At 45.7% G+C, this 19,251-nt stretch overlaps 1 protein-coding gene across 1 annotated transcript in view; it reads left to right on the forward strand.

Annotated features, from left to right (window-relative positions):
* Positions 1 to 9,773, forward strand: part of LOC137561066 (tumor necrosis factor receptor superfamily member 23-like) — a 64,743-nt gene extending 54,970 nt beyond the window's left edge. Inside the window, exons 7-9 of the mRNA XM_068272298.1 lie at positions 1,320 to 1,339; positions 6,144 to 6,239; positions 8,574 to 9,773. Of these exons, the coding sequence (XP_068128399.1) occupies positions 1,320 to 1,339; positions 6,144 to 6,236 (113 nt within the window). The 3' untranslated portion in view covers positions 6,237 to 6,239; positions 8,574 to 9,773. The remainder of the gene's footprint in view (positions 1 to 1,319; positions 1,340 to 6,143; positions 6,240 to 8,573) is intronic.
* Positions 9,774 to 19,251: the final 9,478 nt, after the last annotated feature.

Consider the following 19,251-nt stretch of genomic DNA (forward strand, 5'->3'; position numbering starts at 1 on the left):
GCTAAAATAACAGGCAGTAAGCACTTCGGAATGTGTAACTGGCTGCAGTCATGTGACGGAGGTGAGACATACACAAGCAGTCTGACCTGCCTCAGGTGTTCTGTGTGCTAACAGACTCACAACAGCAATGTAGTATATAATCCTATCACTTGTCACTCTGTGCAACCAACGCTGCTCAGACAAGCGCAACCAGCCATGCTCAGCACTGATGACTGTGCCTGTGATTATGTATGTCGTGGAAGTTTGACCGGAACACCATGTGTAGAATTGTCTCTGATAGCTCAGTATGTTTCTGCCCTTCCATATCCCAGCAGTGCCTCCCAACTTTACCCCTCACCTCAATAAAATACTGCTCCATCTCCAGTTCCTAGTGAAACCCCCAGTAATGTACATTGTACACCATTAAAAAAGCACCCTATTGTTTTGTTAAAAACTTTTTACTATGCAAAGTAAGTACATTTACCAGTTTTAATATATAAACATAGTCCTGTAAAAAGAGTTCTTTTATCTTTGGGACAAGGGTGCTTTGCATGAAATTAAGTTTTGACAACCCCCTTTGCAAGTCCCTGCTCCAATGTTAAAAGCCATGCAAAGCATGACTGTCTAGGCGTTGGAGTCCCACACTCACAGGCCCCACCTTTCTAGCAAATACCAACCGGAATGGGGGAGTTCTGTTATAATAAGGCTTTGGACTAGGAATACAATGGGTTTTTTTTCACCCTTAAAAAAAACAAAAAGGTGGATAATAACAGTCCAATTTCTAGTGAAAAATCATTAGAGCAATCAGAAATTCTGATCGGATTGGTTGTAAATAATCTCTGTTGATAGGCACAATCAATTACGAATGATTATAAAAACCTCCTGTGGTGCCCTAGGCCATGGCCTAGGCGGCCTAGCCCTAAATTCGGCCCTGCTCTCGTGATTACTCCTGGCGGCTGGAGCGCTCTGCACCTGTATAGTTCGATTCTTTCATAACTGCGCAAGCGCAAAGCACTCTCGGCAAAGGAAGGGTGGTCACGAGAGGTGTACGGCGGGCCCGCGAATGTGCAGAAGATCCCAGCCGCATGTCACGATCTTACTAAGGGAGCTCCAGAGGCCTGGCTCAGAGGAAAACTGCACTATAGCACCTAAAAGACTTCTAGGGGCTGGAAGAATCAGTAAAAAAGAAGTAAATTAAATTCTCAGATGTATGCTTTAAGTTAGTTTTGTGAAGTGTACCATCAGGGTTGCCACACTTTGAGGGCATCATCAGTTATGCAAAAAGGGTAGCGTAATGATATGTCACTGATTTTAATCATTACCTTTTTTTTTATTCACAGGTCAAAAATGTGAAGACAAGGTAATAGAAATGGTTGCTTCTTCTTTCTTTGTCTCTTTTGTAGATGTTACTCCCAGCCTGTATAAATAGCTGCTGGTGGGATACAGCACACTGATTCATGAAGTAGATGCAGTAGCAGATACATGGCCATTACCACTAGAAAAACTGCACATCACCTGGATTTCTGGGGATGCTGGGGTTAATCACAGCTCTCTGGAGTCTGGACTATCCATGTTTTGGACCAGATTCTTTGGTCCCTTTTTGGTTGTAAGTTGTCTCCCTTTTAGTCTCATTTATAGTCAATGGTGTGTACTATATTCTCCATCATTCAAAAAAAGGATACCAGAATAAATGCAGTAAAATGTAATGAAATAATTTAGAGGATAAGTGTAAAATTTAGACACTTTTATAGTGTTTCAGATGTGTTTAATTGACTATGGCTTCAATTCATCAAGCATTACCGCATTCGGTAATGCTGAAAACAGCTGACTTAACGAAGCACTTTAGAAAATGTTAATTCATCAAAGCTGTTACCGAATGAGAAGCTGAAATGACACAGCAATGAGATAAATTACCGACATGTGCTCAACAAATGTTAATTCATCAAGGTTCCCACATTCGCTAACACATTCGGTGTTTACAGTGCAGTTTCTAGGCTAAAATGCACCCAGGGCGAGGGTGTAAAAATTGCGCCCCCCCCCCCCCCCCTAGGTTAGATAGGTAGGTGCCTCTCAGTATAGGTTAGATTAGACAGGTGCCCCCCAGAATAGGTTAGATTAGGTAGCTGCCCCCCAGTATAGGTTAGATAAGGTAGCTGCCCCCCCAGTATAGGTTAGGTAGGTGCCCCCCAGTATAGGTTAGGTAGGTGCCCCCCAGTATAGGTTAGATAGGTAGCTGCCCCCCAGTATAGGTTAGATTAGGTAGCTGCCCCCCAGTGTAGGTTAGATAGGTAGCTGCCCCCCCAGTGTTGGTTATATTAGGTAGCTGCCCCCCAGTGTAGGTTAGATTAAGTAGGTGCCCCCCAGTGTTGGTTATATTAGGTAGCTGCCCCCCAGTGTAGGTTAGATTAAGTAGGTGCCCCCCAGTGTAGGTTAGATTAGGTAGGTGCCCCCCAGTGTAGGTTAGATAGGTAGCTGCCCCCCAGTGTAGGTTAGATTAGGTAGGTGCCCCCCAGTGTAGGTTAGATAGGTAGCTGCCCCCCAGCGTAGGTTAGATTAGGTAGCTGCCCCCAGTATAGGTTAGATAGGTAGCTGCCCCCCAGCGTAGGTTAGATTAGGTAGGTGCCCCCCAGTGTAGGTTAGATAGGTAGGTGCCCCCCAGCGTAGGTTAGATTAGGTAGCTGCCCCCCAGTGTAGGTTAGATAGGTAGCTGCCCCCCCAGTGTTGGTTATATTAGGTAGCTGCCCCCCAGTGTAGGTTAGATAGGTAGCTGCCCCCCAGTGTAGGTTAGATTAGGTAGGTGCCCCCCAGTGTAGGTTAGATAGGTAGCTGCCCCCCAGCGTAGGTTAGATTAGGTAGCTGCCCCCAGTGTAGGTTAGATAGGTAGCTGCCCCCCAGCGTAGGTTAGATTAGGTAGGTGCCCCCCAGTGTAGGTTAGATAGGTAGGTGCCCCCCAGCGTAGGTTAGATTAGGTAGGTGCCCCCAGAATAGGTTAGATAGGTAGATGCCCCCAATAATGGAGGGGGGGGGCCGCAGGGAGGGCAGCCCGACCTCTCCCTCCCTCTCCTCTCCCGGGCGCCCTCCGTGCTCCCCCCTCAGATGCAGAGTTCGTGAGCAGCAGGGAAGCGCTGTTTACAACTCACCGGCTGCCTGGCTCCAAGCGCTGCTCTGTCGCCGCTGGTCTCCTCTGTATACATACATACTGATACACGCTGCTTCCTGTAGCCGGAAGCAGCGTGTATCAGTATGTATACAGAGAGAGGAGACCAGCGGCGACAGAGCAGCGCTTGGAGCCAGGCAGCCGGTGAGTTGTAAACAGCGCTTCCCTGCTGCTTAGGAACTCTGCATCTGAGGGGGGAGCACGGAGGGCGCCCGGGAGAGGAGAGGGAGGGAGAGGTCGGGCTGCCCTCCCCGCGGCTCCGGCTCCCCCCTCCATTATAGCGCCCCCCTCCCAACAGCGCCCCGGGCGGCGGCACGCTCCGCACGGGGCAAGAAACGGGGCTGGGTGTTTATCTCAAGCTCTCCCCTGTCGTTACAGGCTTCGAAAGCCTTCTGTGTGAATGTTTTCATGATTAGCAGGAGCAGGCAGCCAATAGAAACAGCCCCTGTTCTCCTGCAAGTGCCGCTGATAGGTCACACAGGCTTCTCCACACAAGCTTTCAGACCCCCCAAGCAGTGAGCAGAGAGAACGGGTCAAAATATATCCCCAGATTCCCTTCGGTGGTGTAACCCTTTCAGGCCCTGTTTGATAATGCAAAGATGCTGGTGGTGAAATCACCAAGCATGGCATTTGTAATGTCTCCAGGAAGTTCATCTACGTTGTGGCAAATAAATAAAATGTTAAGAAAGACTGATCGACAGATTCAGAGCAGCAGAGGCAGTATAAATAACAGTAACTATAACACCTTTACATCACAAAGGGATGTCTGGATGCCTTCTATTGTTATCAGCTTGTAACAACACACGGACATTCCAAGCTGCTCTGCACCACTCTGCAGTTATGGAACAGCCTTTGATGAATTGAAGCCTAGTAGTTCGGTAACTTAACGAACCTCTACCACACATGGGAAAATATTGATGAATTAGCACAGTGAAGTGTAAAATACCGAATGCGGTATTTTAAGGACTGGGGTTTTGTTATCGAACACCCTTTGATGAATTGAAGCCTATAAGTGAGACTATAAGGCCCCGTTCACACTTGCGGTTTTGTAAAAACCGGAACGGATGTCCGGACCGCACCGGATCCGGACTGGACCTGATCCGTACGGTTCCTATCCGGATCCGGTTCGGATCCGGTCCGTTTGCATCCATTTTCCGTGCGGTATGAACACGGTTGTGGTCCGGATCCGGTTTCTTAAAGAGATAACAACCTGTATAAATACCTGGGGTCTGGGAGGTCAGCAGAAGCTCTGGGGTCATTGTTGGAGACAGGTGGACGTGTGGAGACCATCCGTGGATACAGAGACTGCAGTTGGGACCATGGATCCAGTCATTTTTTACTCGTATTACCTGGGAATTCTCTCCTTCCTGTTGTTCACCTACTACTATGTGGGGAGAAGGCGTGCTCCTCGCAGGAGATGGTGGGTGCACCCTCTACTCTATCTGCTGCACCTGTAGGATGAGGTCTTCTGCTGTGTAGGGCCTCACCTCCTCATTATCAGACATATCATCAGACATGTTGCTGCCAAAGAGCTCCAGCATGAAATCGCTGCTGCTCCACTCTGTGAACTCTGGGCCCATGTGGTCCCCATCCAAAATGGCCACTAGAAAAAGCATAGGAAGTGGGGTAGAACGTCCGGTTTTTATAGCCAGTGTGTTGTGCGCTCTCCGTTTCTCATTGGTTTGTATTGGCCGGATGCAACAGTCAGGCTCCGCTCCGGATACGTCTGCCGGAGGAGCCGGACCAAAAAATAGCGCATGTTGGATCTTATGCCGGAGTCCGGATCCGGTCCGGCTCCGGTCCGGACGAAACGGACGCATGTGAACGGACGCATAGGCTTTCATTGCTATGCTGTGCGTCCGTTCCGCATGCGGTCCGGCTCCGGCACGGCGATTCCGGACGACGACCGCTAATGTGAACCGGGCCTAAGGGAGACAATTTACAACCAAAAAGGGACCAAAGATTGGGTACATTAAAAAAAGAGGCGCCGCAAAAACTGACGAGAGGTGATGTCGATAAGGGCATCTTGCTACTAAAGTTATTTAATGGTGGCTGCATTTGGATTTTTTTTTAAACAGAAGAAAGGGGGGGGGGGTGTCTGGGGCTGGTCACAGTTGCGGAGGTTAGATGTAAAAGGACCACTACCATGAAAATTGTAAAATTTAAAATGCATTTAAACACATTCAAATTAAAAGTTTGCTTCTTCCAGGGTAAAATGAGCCATACATTACTTTTCTCCTATATTGCTGTAACTTACAGTAGGTATTAGAAATCTGACAGAACCAACAGGTTTTGGAGTAACCCATCTCCTCATGGGGGACTCTCAGGGTTTTCTATATTTTCAAAAGCACTTAGCAAATGGCAGTTGCTCCGTCCAACTGCCCAAAAAGTGGGCAAGAGGTGGGGTAGTATACGATATTCCTTCCTAGAGGCAGTGTGTTTTAGGTTATCTAGTAGGAGTACAACTTGGCAAGAGGTCAAAAGGGGAACTAGTTCGTTGCCCACTAGGGGTAGGGACAAAACATAAAAGGATGGTCAACCAGCCTCAGGATTATATATATATATTTTTTTTTCGGGGAGTCCTAATGGCATGAGAGGTCCATCACACCCCTTAATGTCCAACGTTCCAGATATACAGCAATTCCCATAGAGAACTCAACCCTTAGCGCATATTATATCCAATTTGTCTTTATTTCATAATGACAGACATATACACAGCATGAGGACAGCATGTCCTTTTAAAATTCATATTAACATCACCCCCCCAAGGTGTAGATAATATTTTGGTAGTAGCGATTAACTAATTGGAGAATGAATGGGAGGAGCGTGATATGTGAAGATTGCTGTGGTTTTTAAGGAGTGGTAGGGAATTAAATAATAAAGACATTAAAAAAAATCCTTTTGGATGTTTGATTTTGCTGCTGCACAGAATAGTGTCTGAAGCACTTAGCACTTTTTCAGATCTTCTCACATTCAAATCTGTATCACTGACCTGCTTTGTTTGCAGATGTGTGAAGTTGTTGATTGTCCTGACAGAAAGCTGCACTCAAAATTAAAACAGTCCAGAATTGAAGATCACCCAGGCAAGACAATGCTCTAACTGGTAAGTATTAGTAGTGGGATGCTATCTAGAAATAAATATTAGTAGTGCTATCCTCAATGTTGTATGACATAGAATTCTGCCTTCAGAAAGTATTTAGCATTATTGAGGTTGGAGTGAGCACATCAGTTGTCCCACAATGCATTGCTGCTGAATATGCAAATCTCCCCTTTGTTGTCCCTGATGCTCGGAACAGCTGTCAGAATGTGCATGTAACAGCTGGCAGAATGCTGCTGCCCATAACATGCAATGACACAACTCAGAGGGTAGGTAGCATTACAGATGACATCTCTTCAGACAGGTAAGTCCAGGGCCATGCCTGGACGGGTGCTGCGGGTGCATTACCGCCCGGCCGCCGCTCACCCCTTCTGGCCGCCGCTCACCCCCTCTAGCCCGTCAGACCTCGATCAGGCGGCGACCAATAGTGCGGGCGCTAGGACCTAGCACACCGCACTGATATGAGGAAGTGATGTCACTTCCGCATATAGAGCGAGTGCGTCCGGCGCCCGCTCTTACTGGTTGGGTCGCCGCTGATCCTGAGGTCTGACACTGCAAGGTGAGGGGGGAGCAGCGGTGGCTAGAGGGAGGGGGGGTCCCTGTCACTCACTACCTAAAGGAGTTCCTGTCAGTCACTACCTAAAGGAGTTCCTGTCAGTCACTACCTAAAGGGCTCCCTGTCACTCACTACCTAAAGGGGTCCCTGTCACTCACTACCTAAAGGGCTCCCTGTCACTCACTACCTAAAGGTGTCCCTGTCACTCACTGCCTAAAGGAGTCCCTGTCACTCACTACCTAAAGGGGTCCCTGTCACTCACTACCTAAAGGGCTCCCTGTCACTCACTACCTAAAGGGGTCCCTGTCACTCACTGTATAAAGGGCTCCCTGTCACTCACTGCCTAGAGGGGTCCCTGTCACTCACTACCTAAAGGGGTCCCTGTCACTCACTACCTAAAGGGCTCCCTGTCACTCACTACCTAAAGGGGGTCCCTGTCACTCACTACATAAAGGGGTCCCTGTCACTTACTACGTAAAGGGGCTCCCTGTCACTCACTACCTAAAGTAGGTCCCTGTCACTCACTACCTAAAGGGGGTCCCTGTCACTCGCTACCTAAAGGGGTCCCTGTCACTCACTACCTAAAGGGGTCCCTGTCACTCACTACCTAAAGGGGTCCCTGTCACTCACTACCTAAACGGGGTCCCTGTCACTCACTAACTTAACGGGGTCCCTGTCACTCACTACCTAAAGGGGGACCAGTCTGGCTACATATACTGGGGACACTGGCTGTTTGTCATTATGTGCATTTACTGGTGAAAAGCTGTCTCTTATTATGTGCATGTACTGGTGTACAGCTGTCTCTTATTATGTGCATTTACTGGTGAAAAGCGGTTTCTTATTATGTGCATTTACTGGTGAAATGCGGCCTGTTATTATGTGCATTTACTGGTGAAAAGCTGACTCTTATTATGTGCATTTACTGGTGAAAAGCAGTTTCTTATTATGTGCATTTACTAATGAAAATCGGTCTCTTATTATGTGCATTTACTGGTGAAAAGCGGTCTCTTATTATGTGCATTTACTGGTGAAAAGCAGTCTCTTATTATGTGCATTTACTGGTGAAAAGCGGTCTCTTATTATGTGCATTTACTGGTGAAAAGCTGTCTCTTATTATGTGCATTTACTGATGAAAGGCTGTCTGTCATTACGTGCATTTACTGGTTAAACGCTGTCTCTTATGTGCATTTAGTGGGGAAATTTTGTGAGTAAAAATAATCTTGTCAGTAAATTTTTAGGTATTTGTCAGTAAAAAATAACGTGAAAGGTTGGCAACACTGGCAGGCTGCGCGCCGCAACGGGAAAGATACAGGCAGCCCACCTCACGCTTGGGCTTGGCGGGGGGAGGAGCCGACAGCGAGCGAGAGTAGGGTGGCCGCAGGCAGCCATAAATACGCAGTGCGTGACCTGCGTCGCACTCACAGAGCCTCTCAGCCTGAGTCAGTCCAGAGACTAGCAGACTCGCAGGCAGCCAAAGCCAGCCAGGAGCAAGCCGATGGAAGAGGGGCAGGAATGGGGTATCACATGCATGCGTAAAGAGGTGGAAGGTGTGGGTATGATTAGGCAGGACATGGGTGTGGTTATGTGGTTGGGCGCGGTTAATTTAACCACTCCCATAGGCGCCAGAGAAAATCTTGCACCCAGGTGCCAGGCACCCCAGGCTCACCCCTGGGTAAGTCTGGCATAAGAGTGCACTGAGTAATAAGAATCATTGCACACTCAAGATTAGTTGCAGTTCAGCTGGCTGTAGCATTAACTGGAAAATGTTCCATCTTCCCTAACAGGACCGGGCAGCGAGCAAGATAAAATCTTCTTTATGGGAGATTATTATGAAACCTATGGGGAAGAAACCGATAAAAAAAACAACCTGTTTGAGAAAAACTTCATCCCATCATCCCATAGGTGAAGTGATGTTTCCATGACCGAAGCAAAAAAGTGGAGTAACCATTCTACTGAAGATGATAACCCCACTGGCGAGAATAAAAAACGCACACCAGAGTCAGAATCATTTCGTTTGGCAAAATGAGTTTGCACCTACATGGAATTTGATTTGGCCGTTGCTTAACCTCGTGCGGACCTTGATGATTGAAATCTACGCCCTATCTATGTCCTGTTATTCCTGCCAGGGCGTAGATTTCAATCATCCCCACCGCGCACGCCGCTCGCTCTCGCCGTTCTCACTGACAGCAGAGGCTTCCATGTATTGGTTAGGAGCCAATGTCAGTGGCTCCTGGCCCTGTGATTACTGTGAGCTAATCACAGCAATCACTGCTCTTAAAAGGCCACTAATGGCTCTGGTCTTAAAGCAGCCAGACCATTGGGTCCACCAGGGGTTAAAGGAAATGTCAGGAAATGTTCAGGAAACGCTTTTGAAAACAAAGAAAACCCTAAGAATCCCCCATGATGAGATGGACTAGTCTAAAACCTGTCGGTTTTGTCAGATTTTAACCGCTTTCTTTTTTTCGCTGTAGTGGTCCTTTAATGAAGGGAGTGTGGCTGCTTAGTATGCATGCTTACTACTAGCTGATTTTTATATCACACTTCAGGTTCACTCCCTGGCTAGCAATGAGTTCTGTTGTTATTGAAGGGGAAGGAGGCCCGATAGAGTAGCGTGTAGCGGATGAAATGCATAGGAGAACAATACTCTTGGCCGAGATGTCATGCCAGCCGGATGTTTTGCAGTTGCATCGAGGGGGGTCAGGGGCCGCCTGCCATCTTGTGTGTGTACAAGGCTTTTGCATTTTAGAAGCAAAAGAGGTGTTTTTTTTTTAAAGTTATTTATTTATTTTAATTTAGCTTGTGTTTAACTCTTTCCCTGCCAGCCGATTTGTCCTAAACACGCACATCTACTGCCAAGCAGTTTTTAGACATTTTGCACTCATTAGGTTTACTTACGATTTTTGACAAGAAAACGTACATGAAATAGGACATATTATATACACTGTTTTTTCCATAATGAATTGGGCTGGAACACTGTAACAAAATGTTGTACTTTTTCTGGAGATGTAACAACATTTCTGAGTGAAATATGATTAAAAAAAAAAAAAAATGAAATAAAAAAATATTTTTCTGTTTTTTTTTTTTTTTTTTTCAAAGAATTACATTTACTGACAAAAATATTTCAGTTTGTAAAAGCCCTGATTCTGCTGAATCCAATGATACCAGATATGTATTGGTATCCCACTTTTCCTGTCCACAAACAACACACCCCAATAATAAAACAGCATTTTTAAGACCAGCATTGAGCTGCCAGTAACGTACGGTACTTGACATATGCAGTGTAACAGATTCCCCAGCAAGCTCACAGTAACCCAGCACTCCTACGAGAGTGCTGAATGACTGACTTTAAAAATGCAGACCATCTAAAGGGATGTTCACTTGAATGAGAGCGTTTAACGACGAGTCCTGGACGCCGGCAGTGAATGCCCGCCAAGCATCCGTGTGAACCAGCCTTAAAGGAAAACTCCAGTGTGTCACAATTCCTCTTTGAATACTGCTTTTCCCTTGTTTATAATTGGTTTTGAAAGACCATAATGTAGTTTTATTACACTACCTTCTGTGGTGATACGCAGACTATCCAAGCCACTCTGTCTTTAAGGCTGCTTACACACTGCAAACTGGCATCAGCGATGCGGTGAGTTGCGCCTGTCGCACCACCAGAAACAATTTATGATTACTCTATATAAAGGACATTGTAAATGTGTGTCCTCAGCATCCCTGACGATGGCAATCACCGAAACCAGTTGGGTTGAGAGCAGACCATATTGCTGGAGATCTGTTACATTGGTTTATAAGGAGTACCACTCAGAAGGTAAGTGCCAGTGGGTCCTAAGGGATTTAGGACCCACAAAAGTGAGTGTTCAATGCTACAATTGTTTTTTGGATTATCAATAAAGCAAGTTATTTGCATTTTTTATCCTACTACAAAGGGAGTCCTCAGTCCCAGAAGAAGAACTACAGATATATTTAGGAAATATATCAGGATATGGTTGATATTTGAGGAAGCTGATTTGGGACAGTTTTCTGTCTGTACACTGCTGTGGTGTCTTACTAGCCTATTGAGGGTGCCGTGATGCGTTACTTGGCTTACTTTGAAGAGTCCCAAGCTGCTCAGTACAGCCTCTTACAGCACAAAATAAATTAAGAGGAGTAAAAAAATATATATACGTACCTGGGGTTCCTCCAGCTCCCTCCAGGCTAATGGGTCCCTCACCATCTTCCCAGGCCCCCTGCTAGGCCAACTCTGCCGAGCGGCAGAATTACTGGACCGCCTAGTGAAGGATCCAGTTGGCGTGGGAGGATGGTGATTGACCGATCGCCCTGAAGGGGGATGGAGAAAGTCCCAGGTGTATATATATATATATATATATATATATAATTTTTTTCTCGTCTCGAGTACACTTTAAAGGGGACATGCTGCAGGAGAAGGGGGTTCAGCACCAGATTGTGACCCTCATGTCTGATGATGCTCCAGACACGATCGAATGAGGGCTGAAAGAGGCCTTGGAAGCAGAGTACTCCTATTAAATATACGTCTGTCAAGGGGTTCTTGTGATAATGTTACCCACAACGGGATGCGTGATGAAAACCATCATTCATAAAGGGGTAAAATATTGTTATATTGTTTAGAAACACTGATATAAGGCAGCCTGTATGATCAAAATCGCCAATTTCATTTTGGTGTCACCATCTGGTGTCAAATGTCGACACCTACTAAGCAAGCTATAAAATCTCACCACTAGATGGCCCCAGTCTCCACTGAAAAAGATAAAGCGATCGCATGTATTTTCATAGCCTTCTAACTTGCAAGTGGACCTGAAATGTATGTATTAAAAAAAAAATGTTTTCACTTACCTGGGGCTTCTGCCAATCCCCTGCAGCCTCACTGTGTCCGCGCCGTCTCTGAACGATGCTCTGGTCCTTCGTCATGGCTCATTTTCGGTATTGCAAGTCTATATCCACTGCACCTGCGCAGCCCTGGCTACGCGCTTCCTCGTCCACGTGCCCCTTGCCGGGAACCTCCAGTGCAGTACGAGGTTTTCTTGTGCTGCCTCTGCGCAGAATGTTCCTGGCAATGGGAACGCGAATAAGGACGCGCGCGGCTAGGGTCACACAGGCGCACCTTTCTGAGAAGTGGTTTGCCCTGTACGTTGTGCTACTTTGGAATGGAAACTTATTAATGGCACAGCAGCTAATGTAAAGTGTTTGCTAAAATGCAAACAGGTGATATGGCCTAACAAAATGTAATCAATGGATTCACAAAATAGAGTAAGGGCCGCTCTTGCAGGACTGATGCCAGCACTTGCAGTGATGCGAGCATGCAGCTGAGTCACCTAGCCATGCCATGCATGGCTATAGTGATTTGGGTGCGTGCTGCAGAATAGTCCAGAATAGCACCGCGGTGCGATACGGATGGCAAACCATTTCAGGTATAGGCAGTTCACCCCTAGTGATGTAGCAAACATCAAATTTTCAGTTTGTGAAAATTGTTCGCGATCCTGCTGCAGGCGAACATGAAAACTTTCAGGGCATCGCTGCAGCCACGATTTCTTTAAAAAAGGTGTAAAAAACAAAAGTGTACCAAAACCTGGACAGTGGCATGGTAGAGGAGGATCAACTGCAAAATACTCACCAAAAAATATGTATTTTTTGCAAACGCTTTTGTAATGGTTATTGTTAAAGTTTAATGGCTGGTGACTTTAGCAGTTAATAGCAAAGCTCCCATACCGCTAGAAACACCAGGGGCTGTGGGTGCTCCTGGGTGAAGGAGTGGGTGGGCGCTATAGGTGCGGTGGGCGGTAGGGGAGAGCGAGAGCTGCACATGAGGACGGAGGGGAGCTCTTAGAGCCAAAAGCATCTTTAAAGAGGCACTTAAGTCAACAAAAAAAAATGAGTTTTACTCACCTGGGGCTTCCCTCAGCCCCTGTAGCTGATCGGTGCCCTTGCCATGTCTCTCCAATCCTCCCGTCCCCGCCGGCGGCTACTTCCGGTTTCGCCGTCAGGACCCGACAGGCTGGGAACGCGAGTGATTCTTCGCGTTCCCAGCCACAATATCTCCCCCTATGCTGCTATTTTTTTTGTTGACTTAAGGTTCACTTTAAATTTGGCTCCAAGGATACCCATTGGTCAATCCTTTGTGCCCAGGGATACCTTGAAAAAATGTCAGTGTCGCTAGGGTGCCATCACCTGGAAAAGTATGAGAACCACTGAAGTGCATCATACTCATTCTTTTGTTTTTAGTTTGTATTTCTTCAAATTATTCTTATGTAAAAAATCTCTACTATTTGAACAATTAATATTGTAATCTAAAGATTGTCTATATGAATTCTGTTTCCTTCTGTGTCTAAAACACATGGAAAAGACTTCAGTTCTAATTTTAAAGAGACTCTGTAACAAAAATTGCATCCCGTTTTTTATCATCCTACAAGTTCCAAAAGCTATTCTAATGTGTTCTAGCTTACTGCAGCACTTTGTACTATCATAGTCTTAGCTTGGCCACACCACCTCTCCCAGAAGGCTCTGCTTAAATTTGAGGAGGAGCCCTCAAAACAACAACGGCCAGATGATTGCAGCTTTTTCTTCAAGATAGCTAAAGAGGAGCAGTGGGAGGAGTGAATGAGCCTGGCAGCTGCATTCATAACAGATTGCGGGGGGGGGGGGGGGGGGGAGGAGTCTGGTCTCAGGAAGTCCAGAAAAGGATGGCATTGCGGTAGTCCAGACAGGAGATGACCAGAGCATGGACCAGGAGTTTGGTGGTGCCGGTGATAGGTGGGATGAATTTTGGCAATGTTGCGGAGATGAAAGTGGCCTGACTTGGACTCATTCTGTATGTGGGGGTAGAGGAGAGTGCTGAGTCGAGGGTGACACCCAGGCAGCAGGAAAAGGTGCATGGAGAGAGTGGATGGGTGTGTTGTTTAACCACTTCAGCCCACAGACCATTTTACCTTTACCACCAAGAGCCATTTTCACCTGTCAGCGCTCCTCTCATTCATTTGGCCATAACTTTATCACTGCTTCTCACCCCTGAATAATTTATTTCTTGTTTTTTTCACCACAAATGATGCTTATAGAGGGCAATACTTATTTACTTAATTACTTTATTTTCTATGCATTGTATTGGAAAAACAAGAAAAAAAGAAAAATACACTATTTCTTTAATTTTATCCCCTATAGCTTTAAAATAAGCAATGCTACTATAAATAAAGCCCACCTATTTGATTTGCCCATCAGTCCTGGCTATCAACATTTAAATGATGTTCCTTGTACAATGTATGGCGACAATTTATTATTTCGAAATAAAGATTTTTTTTTGTTGTGGTCAACAATTACAAGCCCTTATTTATCAAAATAATAGTAATATACCTTCATAACATACATATTAAAAACAAATCAGAGTCCCTAAGGCAACTATTTATGTACTTTTTAAACTGGTATTATTATTATTATTATTTTTATTTTTACGATGTGTTTGTTTGTTAACTGGGGGGAGGGGGGGGGGCTTTGATTTAATGAAAACTGTATCCTGTGAGTTCACTTGTTTTGCCACTAAATGCCTCTGTAATTGCTATCGTGGGTTACCAGGAGCTGTCCAATTTCTTTTTTTTACACTTTCTTTTACTTTCTTTATTATAAATGGACATGTTCATTCATTCCAGGCACTGAAATTCTGAAATTGGCTTGAGGAACACTTGTTCCTCTTCACCAATGGCCGCTGGACATTGGCTTGGGGAACGCTTGCTACATAAATACCGTTGGGAATGAGCGCAGTAACACTGTACGTGTATACTAATTGCAACATGAAGCTCAACTGATCACATGGTAAATAGCATCACAATGCACAGAAGTGTGTGTTAAATAGGGCCAAATCGGGGACACATCCCAGCGTGTGCACTTGCGTTTTGCAATTAGTAGTGAAGAAAAAGCCCTTAATTCCAAAACAGGTTGAGTTCATTCAAGCAAACCTGTCACTTTCTAAAATACAAATGATACTTACCTCAGTAGGAGGAAGCTTCTAGATGAACATGAGGCTTCTCAGATCCTTCTTGAGCCCACTTCTGCAAGTTGGGACCCTCTGCTACTTTGTAGCCATGCTCCGTATACTAGTGCAGCCTCACTATGCAAGTGCACTGACGACCCACCTCTGCAGAGTAGCACAAAGCCACTCATGCACGGAGGAAAAAGCTATGCACAAGCCTCCCCTTGCTACTGTGCAGGCGCGAGTGCCAGCACAGTGCGACACACAGAAGGGGGTGCGACCTCGCAAACTCTTGTCGAATAGGTTCAGAGGGTCCCAGTGCTGGACCGGCAAGCTCAAGGGGGATGCAGAAAGCTTCTGGATTATCTAGAGAATTCCCTCTACGGAGGTAAGTCTCTAACTTTTTCTCAAAATTTGCCTTCAGGTACACTATGAGCGAATGACAGCTGCTAGCATGCTAACCTCCCAGCAATCTCACTGACAGAGAGAGATTGGACCTTAGCTGTGCTGCATTCTGTAAGGAATACGTATTTGTTGACTGAAACCCTGCATGTGTCTTCATTCTGTCCCCCTCCCTCTGCTGAATCGGAGGGCACAGAGTGAAGATACCGGGAGATTCTTGCCTTTGCCGTTGACCAGATATAAGCAAACTTCTACTGCTCTCTTCAGTGAAAATAAACAATTTTACACACAGGAAATACTTGGGAATGCTTTCAAATGATCTTTTCTTTCACTAAAGCTTTATTAGTTCAGAGTAGTTGCTGGAATTTTAGTTTAGGAAGTATCCCACTTTAAGCCATATTTTAATATAATAATAATCCGAACATTTGTATAGTGCTTTTCTCCTGTTGGACTCAAAGCGCTGAAGAGCTGCAGCTGCTAAGGACGAACTCAAGGGGCCACCCTGCAGTGTTAGGAAGTCTTGCCCAAGGACTTCTTACTGAATAGGTACTGACCTCAGCCAGGATTCAAACCCTGGTCTTTCATGTCAAAGGCAGAGTCCTTAACCAGTACATTATCCAGCCATTTTATATCCCTTACTTTGCTTGCAGTAATACTAGAGCCGAATCACTCAACTGATCACAAAAAAGATATTTCTAGCAAAAGATCGTGTTAGCAACCAGAAGGATGACTAGTAAAGGTATCTGCAACCATTATTTCTGTTTTTGAGGAAACTACCTCTGATTGGTGTTTCGCTTTCCTTCTTTCAATATTTTTTTTCTCCATTGTTGTTGATAACAGACTGGATTCCTCCAGTTTAACCGGGGTACAAGCAGTCAGAGAACTGTGGACTCTGTTCTCTGGTCTTTATCAGGCCACACGCTCACATATTCCTAGGGGGGAAGTCTCAGCTATAAATACCTTCCAGAAAACTGAATAAACATTGTTGAAGGCTGTGGTAGGGTGACAGAGAACATGACATGACTGACTGATAATATGATAAAGAACTGATTTATCACACTGCACAGATGTGTCGTGCTAAAACGAATAAATATGCACACAATGAAGGCTTTCTGTGACAGAAGCAGCAGTGCTGCTGAGGACAACTTGATACACTGCCAAACAGTTCAAACTTTTAAGAGATGTCAAATAATCTCTGTAGATAGAACTTATGGGGCTTGATTCACAAAGCGGTGCTAACCCAGTTAGAGACTTTAGGCGTGATAACCATTGCACCACGCTGGTGAAAAGCCAGTTTAGGCGTGATAAGTTTAGGTGTGATAAGTTTAGGTGTGATAAGTTTAGGCATGCTAAGTTTAGATAAGTGTAGATAGCGTGCAAAGTCCCGCACGCAAAGCAGCGCCATTCAACTATATGCAAAGTGCACCAGACTTTGCTAGCGCAAAACTTTTGATCAGCTGTGCACTGTGGTGCTAACGCAGTTGGTGCTTAAACTTATCATGCCTAAACTTATCACACCTAAACTTATCATGCCTAAACTTATCACACCTAAACTTATCATGCCTAAACTGAGTTTAGGTGTGATAAAGGGCTTTTCACCAGCGTGCTAACTGTTAGCACCGCTTTGTGAATCAGGCCCATAATCTTCTATACAGTATATGTCTATACAGTATATGTTTATGTATACAGTATAAGCCTTTGTGAAAGCCTGCCCTCCCTGTTTGTGCCTGGAGCAAAACTCTCCATATTGCCCCAAAGGGTCCCCTTCTTCCTCTTCCAGTTTCTGCCAAGTCCTGGACACACCGGGCAAGTTCTAGTTACAATGGGGCCCCCGGGCAAAATAATAAGGGGGCCCCCAACCAAAAAGCAGCATTAGAGATCGTTTGTTGTATCCAAATTTCCACCGGAGGGCCCCTGACCCAGCTGCCACTGCCAAAAATCGCTCTCAAATTAAGCTATGCTTCCCGGGGCCCCTGCAATGTATTTGGCAGAGAAGCATCTCACCTGTCCCGTGTTTCCAGGTCATAAAGGAGAGGCGACCCTGCAAGTATGAAGTTGGGGAGTGCATGGAGCCACAGGCTGACAGAGGAGCGCACCCACCAGGACAGGTGAAACACTACTCTGCCAAACACAGGAGCACAGTTAAGTTAATAAGTTGGGTTGGGGGGGAGGACACCTTGGGGGTTCCTCCAGGCTCTTGGGCAATTGCCCTTTTTGCCTTTATGGAAGCACCTGCCCTGTGGACACACCTCTCTATGGAGTTTATTGTAGACCTACCTTTGTCCAGGAGTTCACAGTGATTTGGGTAATTGTTGAAAGGTTTAGTAAAATGGCACATTTCATTCCACTGCACAAGTTGCCTACAGCCAAGGTATAAGCAGAATTGTTTATTCAACATGGTTTCAGGCAGCATGGGATCCCTGGGAATATAGTTACGAGGAGTAAAATTTGAATCTCAATTTTGGAGTTTTTTCTGTTCCGTCTGGTAATTTCCTTGTCTTTTTCTTTGGGGTTCCATCCTGAGACCAATGTTCAGACGGAAAAGGCTAATCAGTCCTTGGAGTAATATCTCTGCAGTTTTGTAGCTGGTAATCAGGAAAAGTGGACTGAGTTTTTACCATTTGCAGAATTTGCCATTAACAATCTGGTAAACTCTTTCACCAAAATGTCTACTTTGTAAATAGTCACAGGGCGACTTTCCAAGTTATCCTCTCTCTGGTCCAACTTCCAATCTCACTACCCTTGAAGATTGGTTGATACATATGTCCTTGTTGTGGTCTCCAGTTCAGGAAAATCTGGAAAGGGCATTTAAACAACAACAACATTTCATTTTGCCACCGGACACCTGAACCGGAATTCTCCCCAGGGGATTTAGTCTGAGTATCGTGTTAACGGATTGGGAATTGGTTTCTGGTCGTGAATTGGAGACTGGGCACTTATCTACTACTGCAAATGTGATTTTATGTGCACCTCTGTGTGCACGATACACTTTTAACTTCTGTAGGTTCCTTGTCACAAGGGCCCACAATGTGAGTATTGGACACAAATTTTATGTATGTGTATGTTTTAAGGATGTGTTTGATCTGCAAAGATACCTGACTACCATTGGTTTTCTTCTTCCACTGGTGGTGGTCACCTTGCATATTTTGGAGCACTGGGTGACTACAGAGTTGACCATGTTTGAGAGGAGAGCTGCATATCTTTAGTGCTGAGGATCTTGAAATATTGCTTTGCACCATAGTGGATTTTGTAACCTTGGCAGTTGAGAAGATTATTTGATTTGGAGAGTGCCTGTATCATCTTTCTACTACTGGTACATCTGTATTGCCTGCTTCAGTTACTATACTCTGCGCATATCAAGGCCTGGGTGAAACCGGGTGCTGAGACGATGCACTTGTCATCCCTCAGCTGACCAGAGAAGCGGCACACAGGGTTAAGGCTGCGGAGGAGATTGGGGCATAGGAACTGATATAAGACGCTGGATCCAGCAGGTCCTACAGCCCTTGAATGTCTGCCTTGATGTTTTAAATTCTTCCAGTAAATTATTCTATGTAGAAATGCAACACTGTGGAAAAAGGACTGAGCCATTAACAGAAGGGGTGACTTAAAGAGTACTTCCGGTATAAAACACAGATTATTCCCATCAGGCTCTGTCTTAAGGCACATACACACGCCGGATTACTGCAAACGGTGGGTCGCCAGACCTGCCCACAGGGTGGCCGTTCTGCCGACAGTTTGCTAGTGTGTATAGTCTGTCGGCAGGCCGATAAGGCTGGTTTTGACAGATCCGTTCGGCAGATCTGTCAAAACCAGGCAGATCTGTCAAAACCAGCCTCATCAGCCTGCCGACAGACTGTACATACAGGCAAACTGTCAGCAGAACGTCCGCCCCGCGGGCAGGTCTGGCTCTGGCGACCCATCGTTTGCAGGAATCCGGAGTGTGTATGCGCCTTTAGTGCTGCAACCTGCAGGATTGGGGGGGGGGGGGGGGGGGGGGAGTCTTAGGGCTATCTACTTACCAGCTCGTCTTCATGTTCCATCTTGGGTAGTAAATTTGGATGTGTTAGTGCAGCTTCTGAAGACAG

Source organism: Hyperolius riggenbachi, chromosome 3 (assembly GCF_040937935.1).
Source record: "Hyperolius riggenbachi isolate aHypRig1 chromosome 3, aHypRig1.pri, whole genome shotgun sequence".
Taxonomy (NCBI): Eukaryota; Metazoa; Chordata; class Amphibia; order Anura; family Hyperoliidae; genus Hyperolius; species Hyperolius riggenbachi.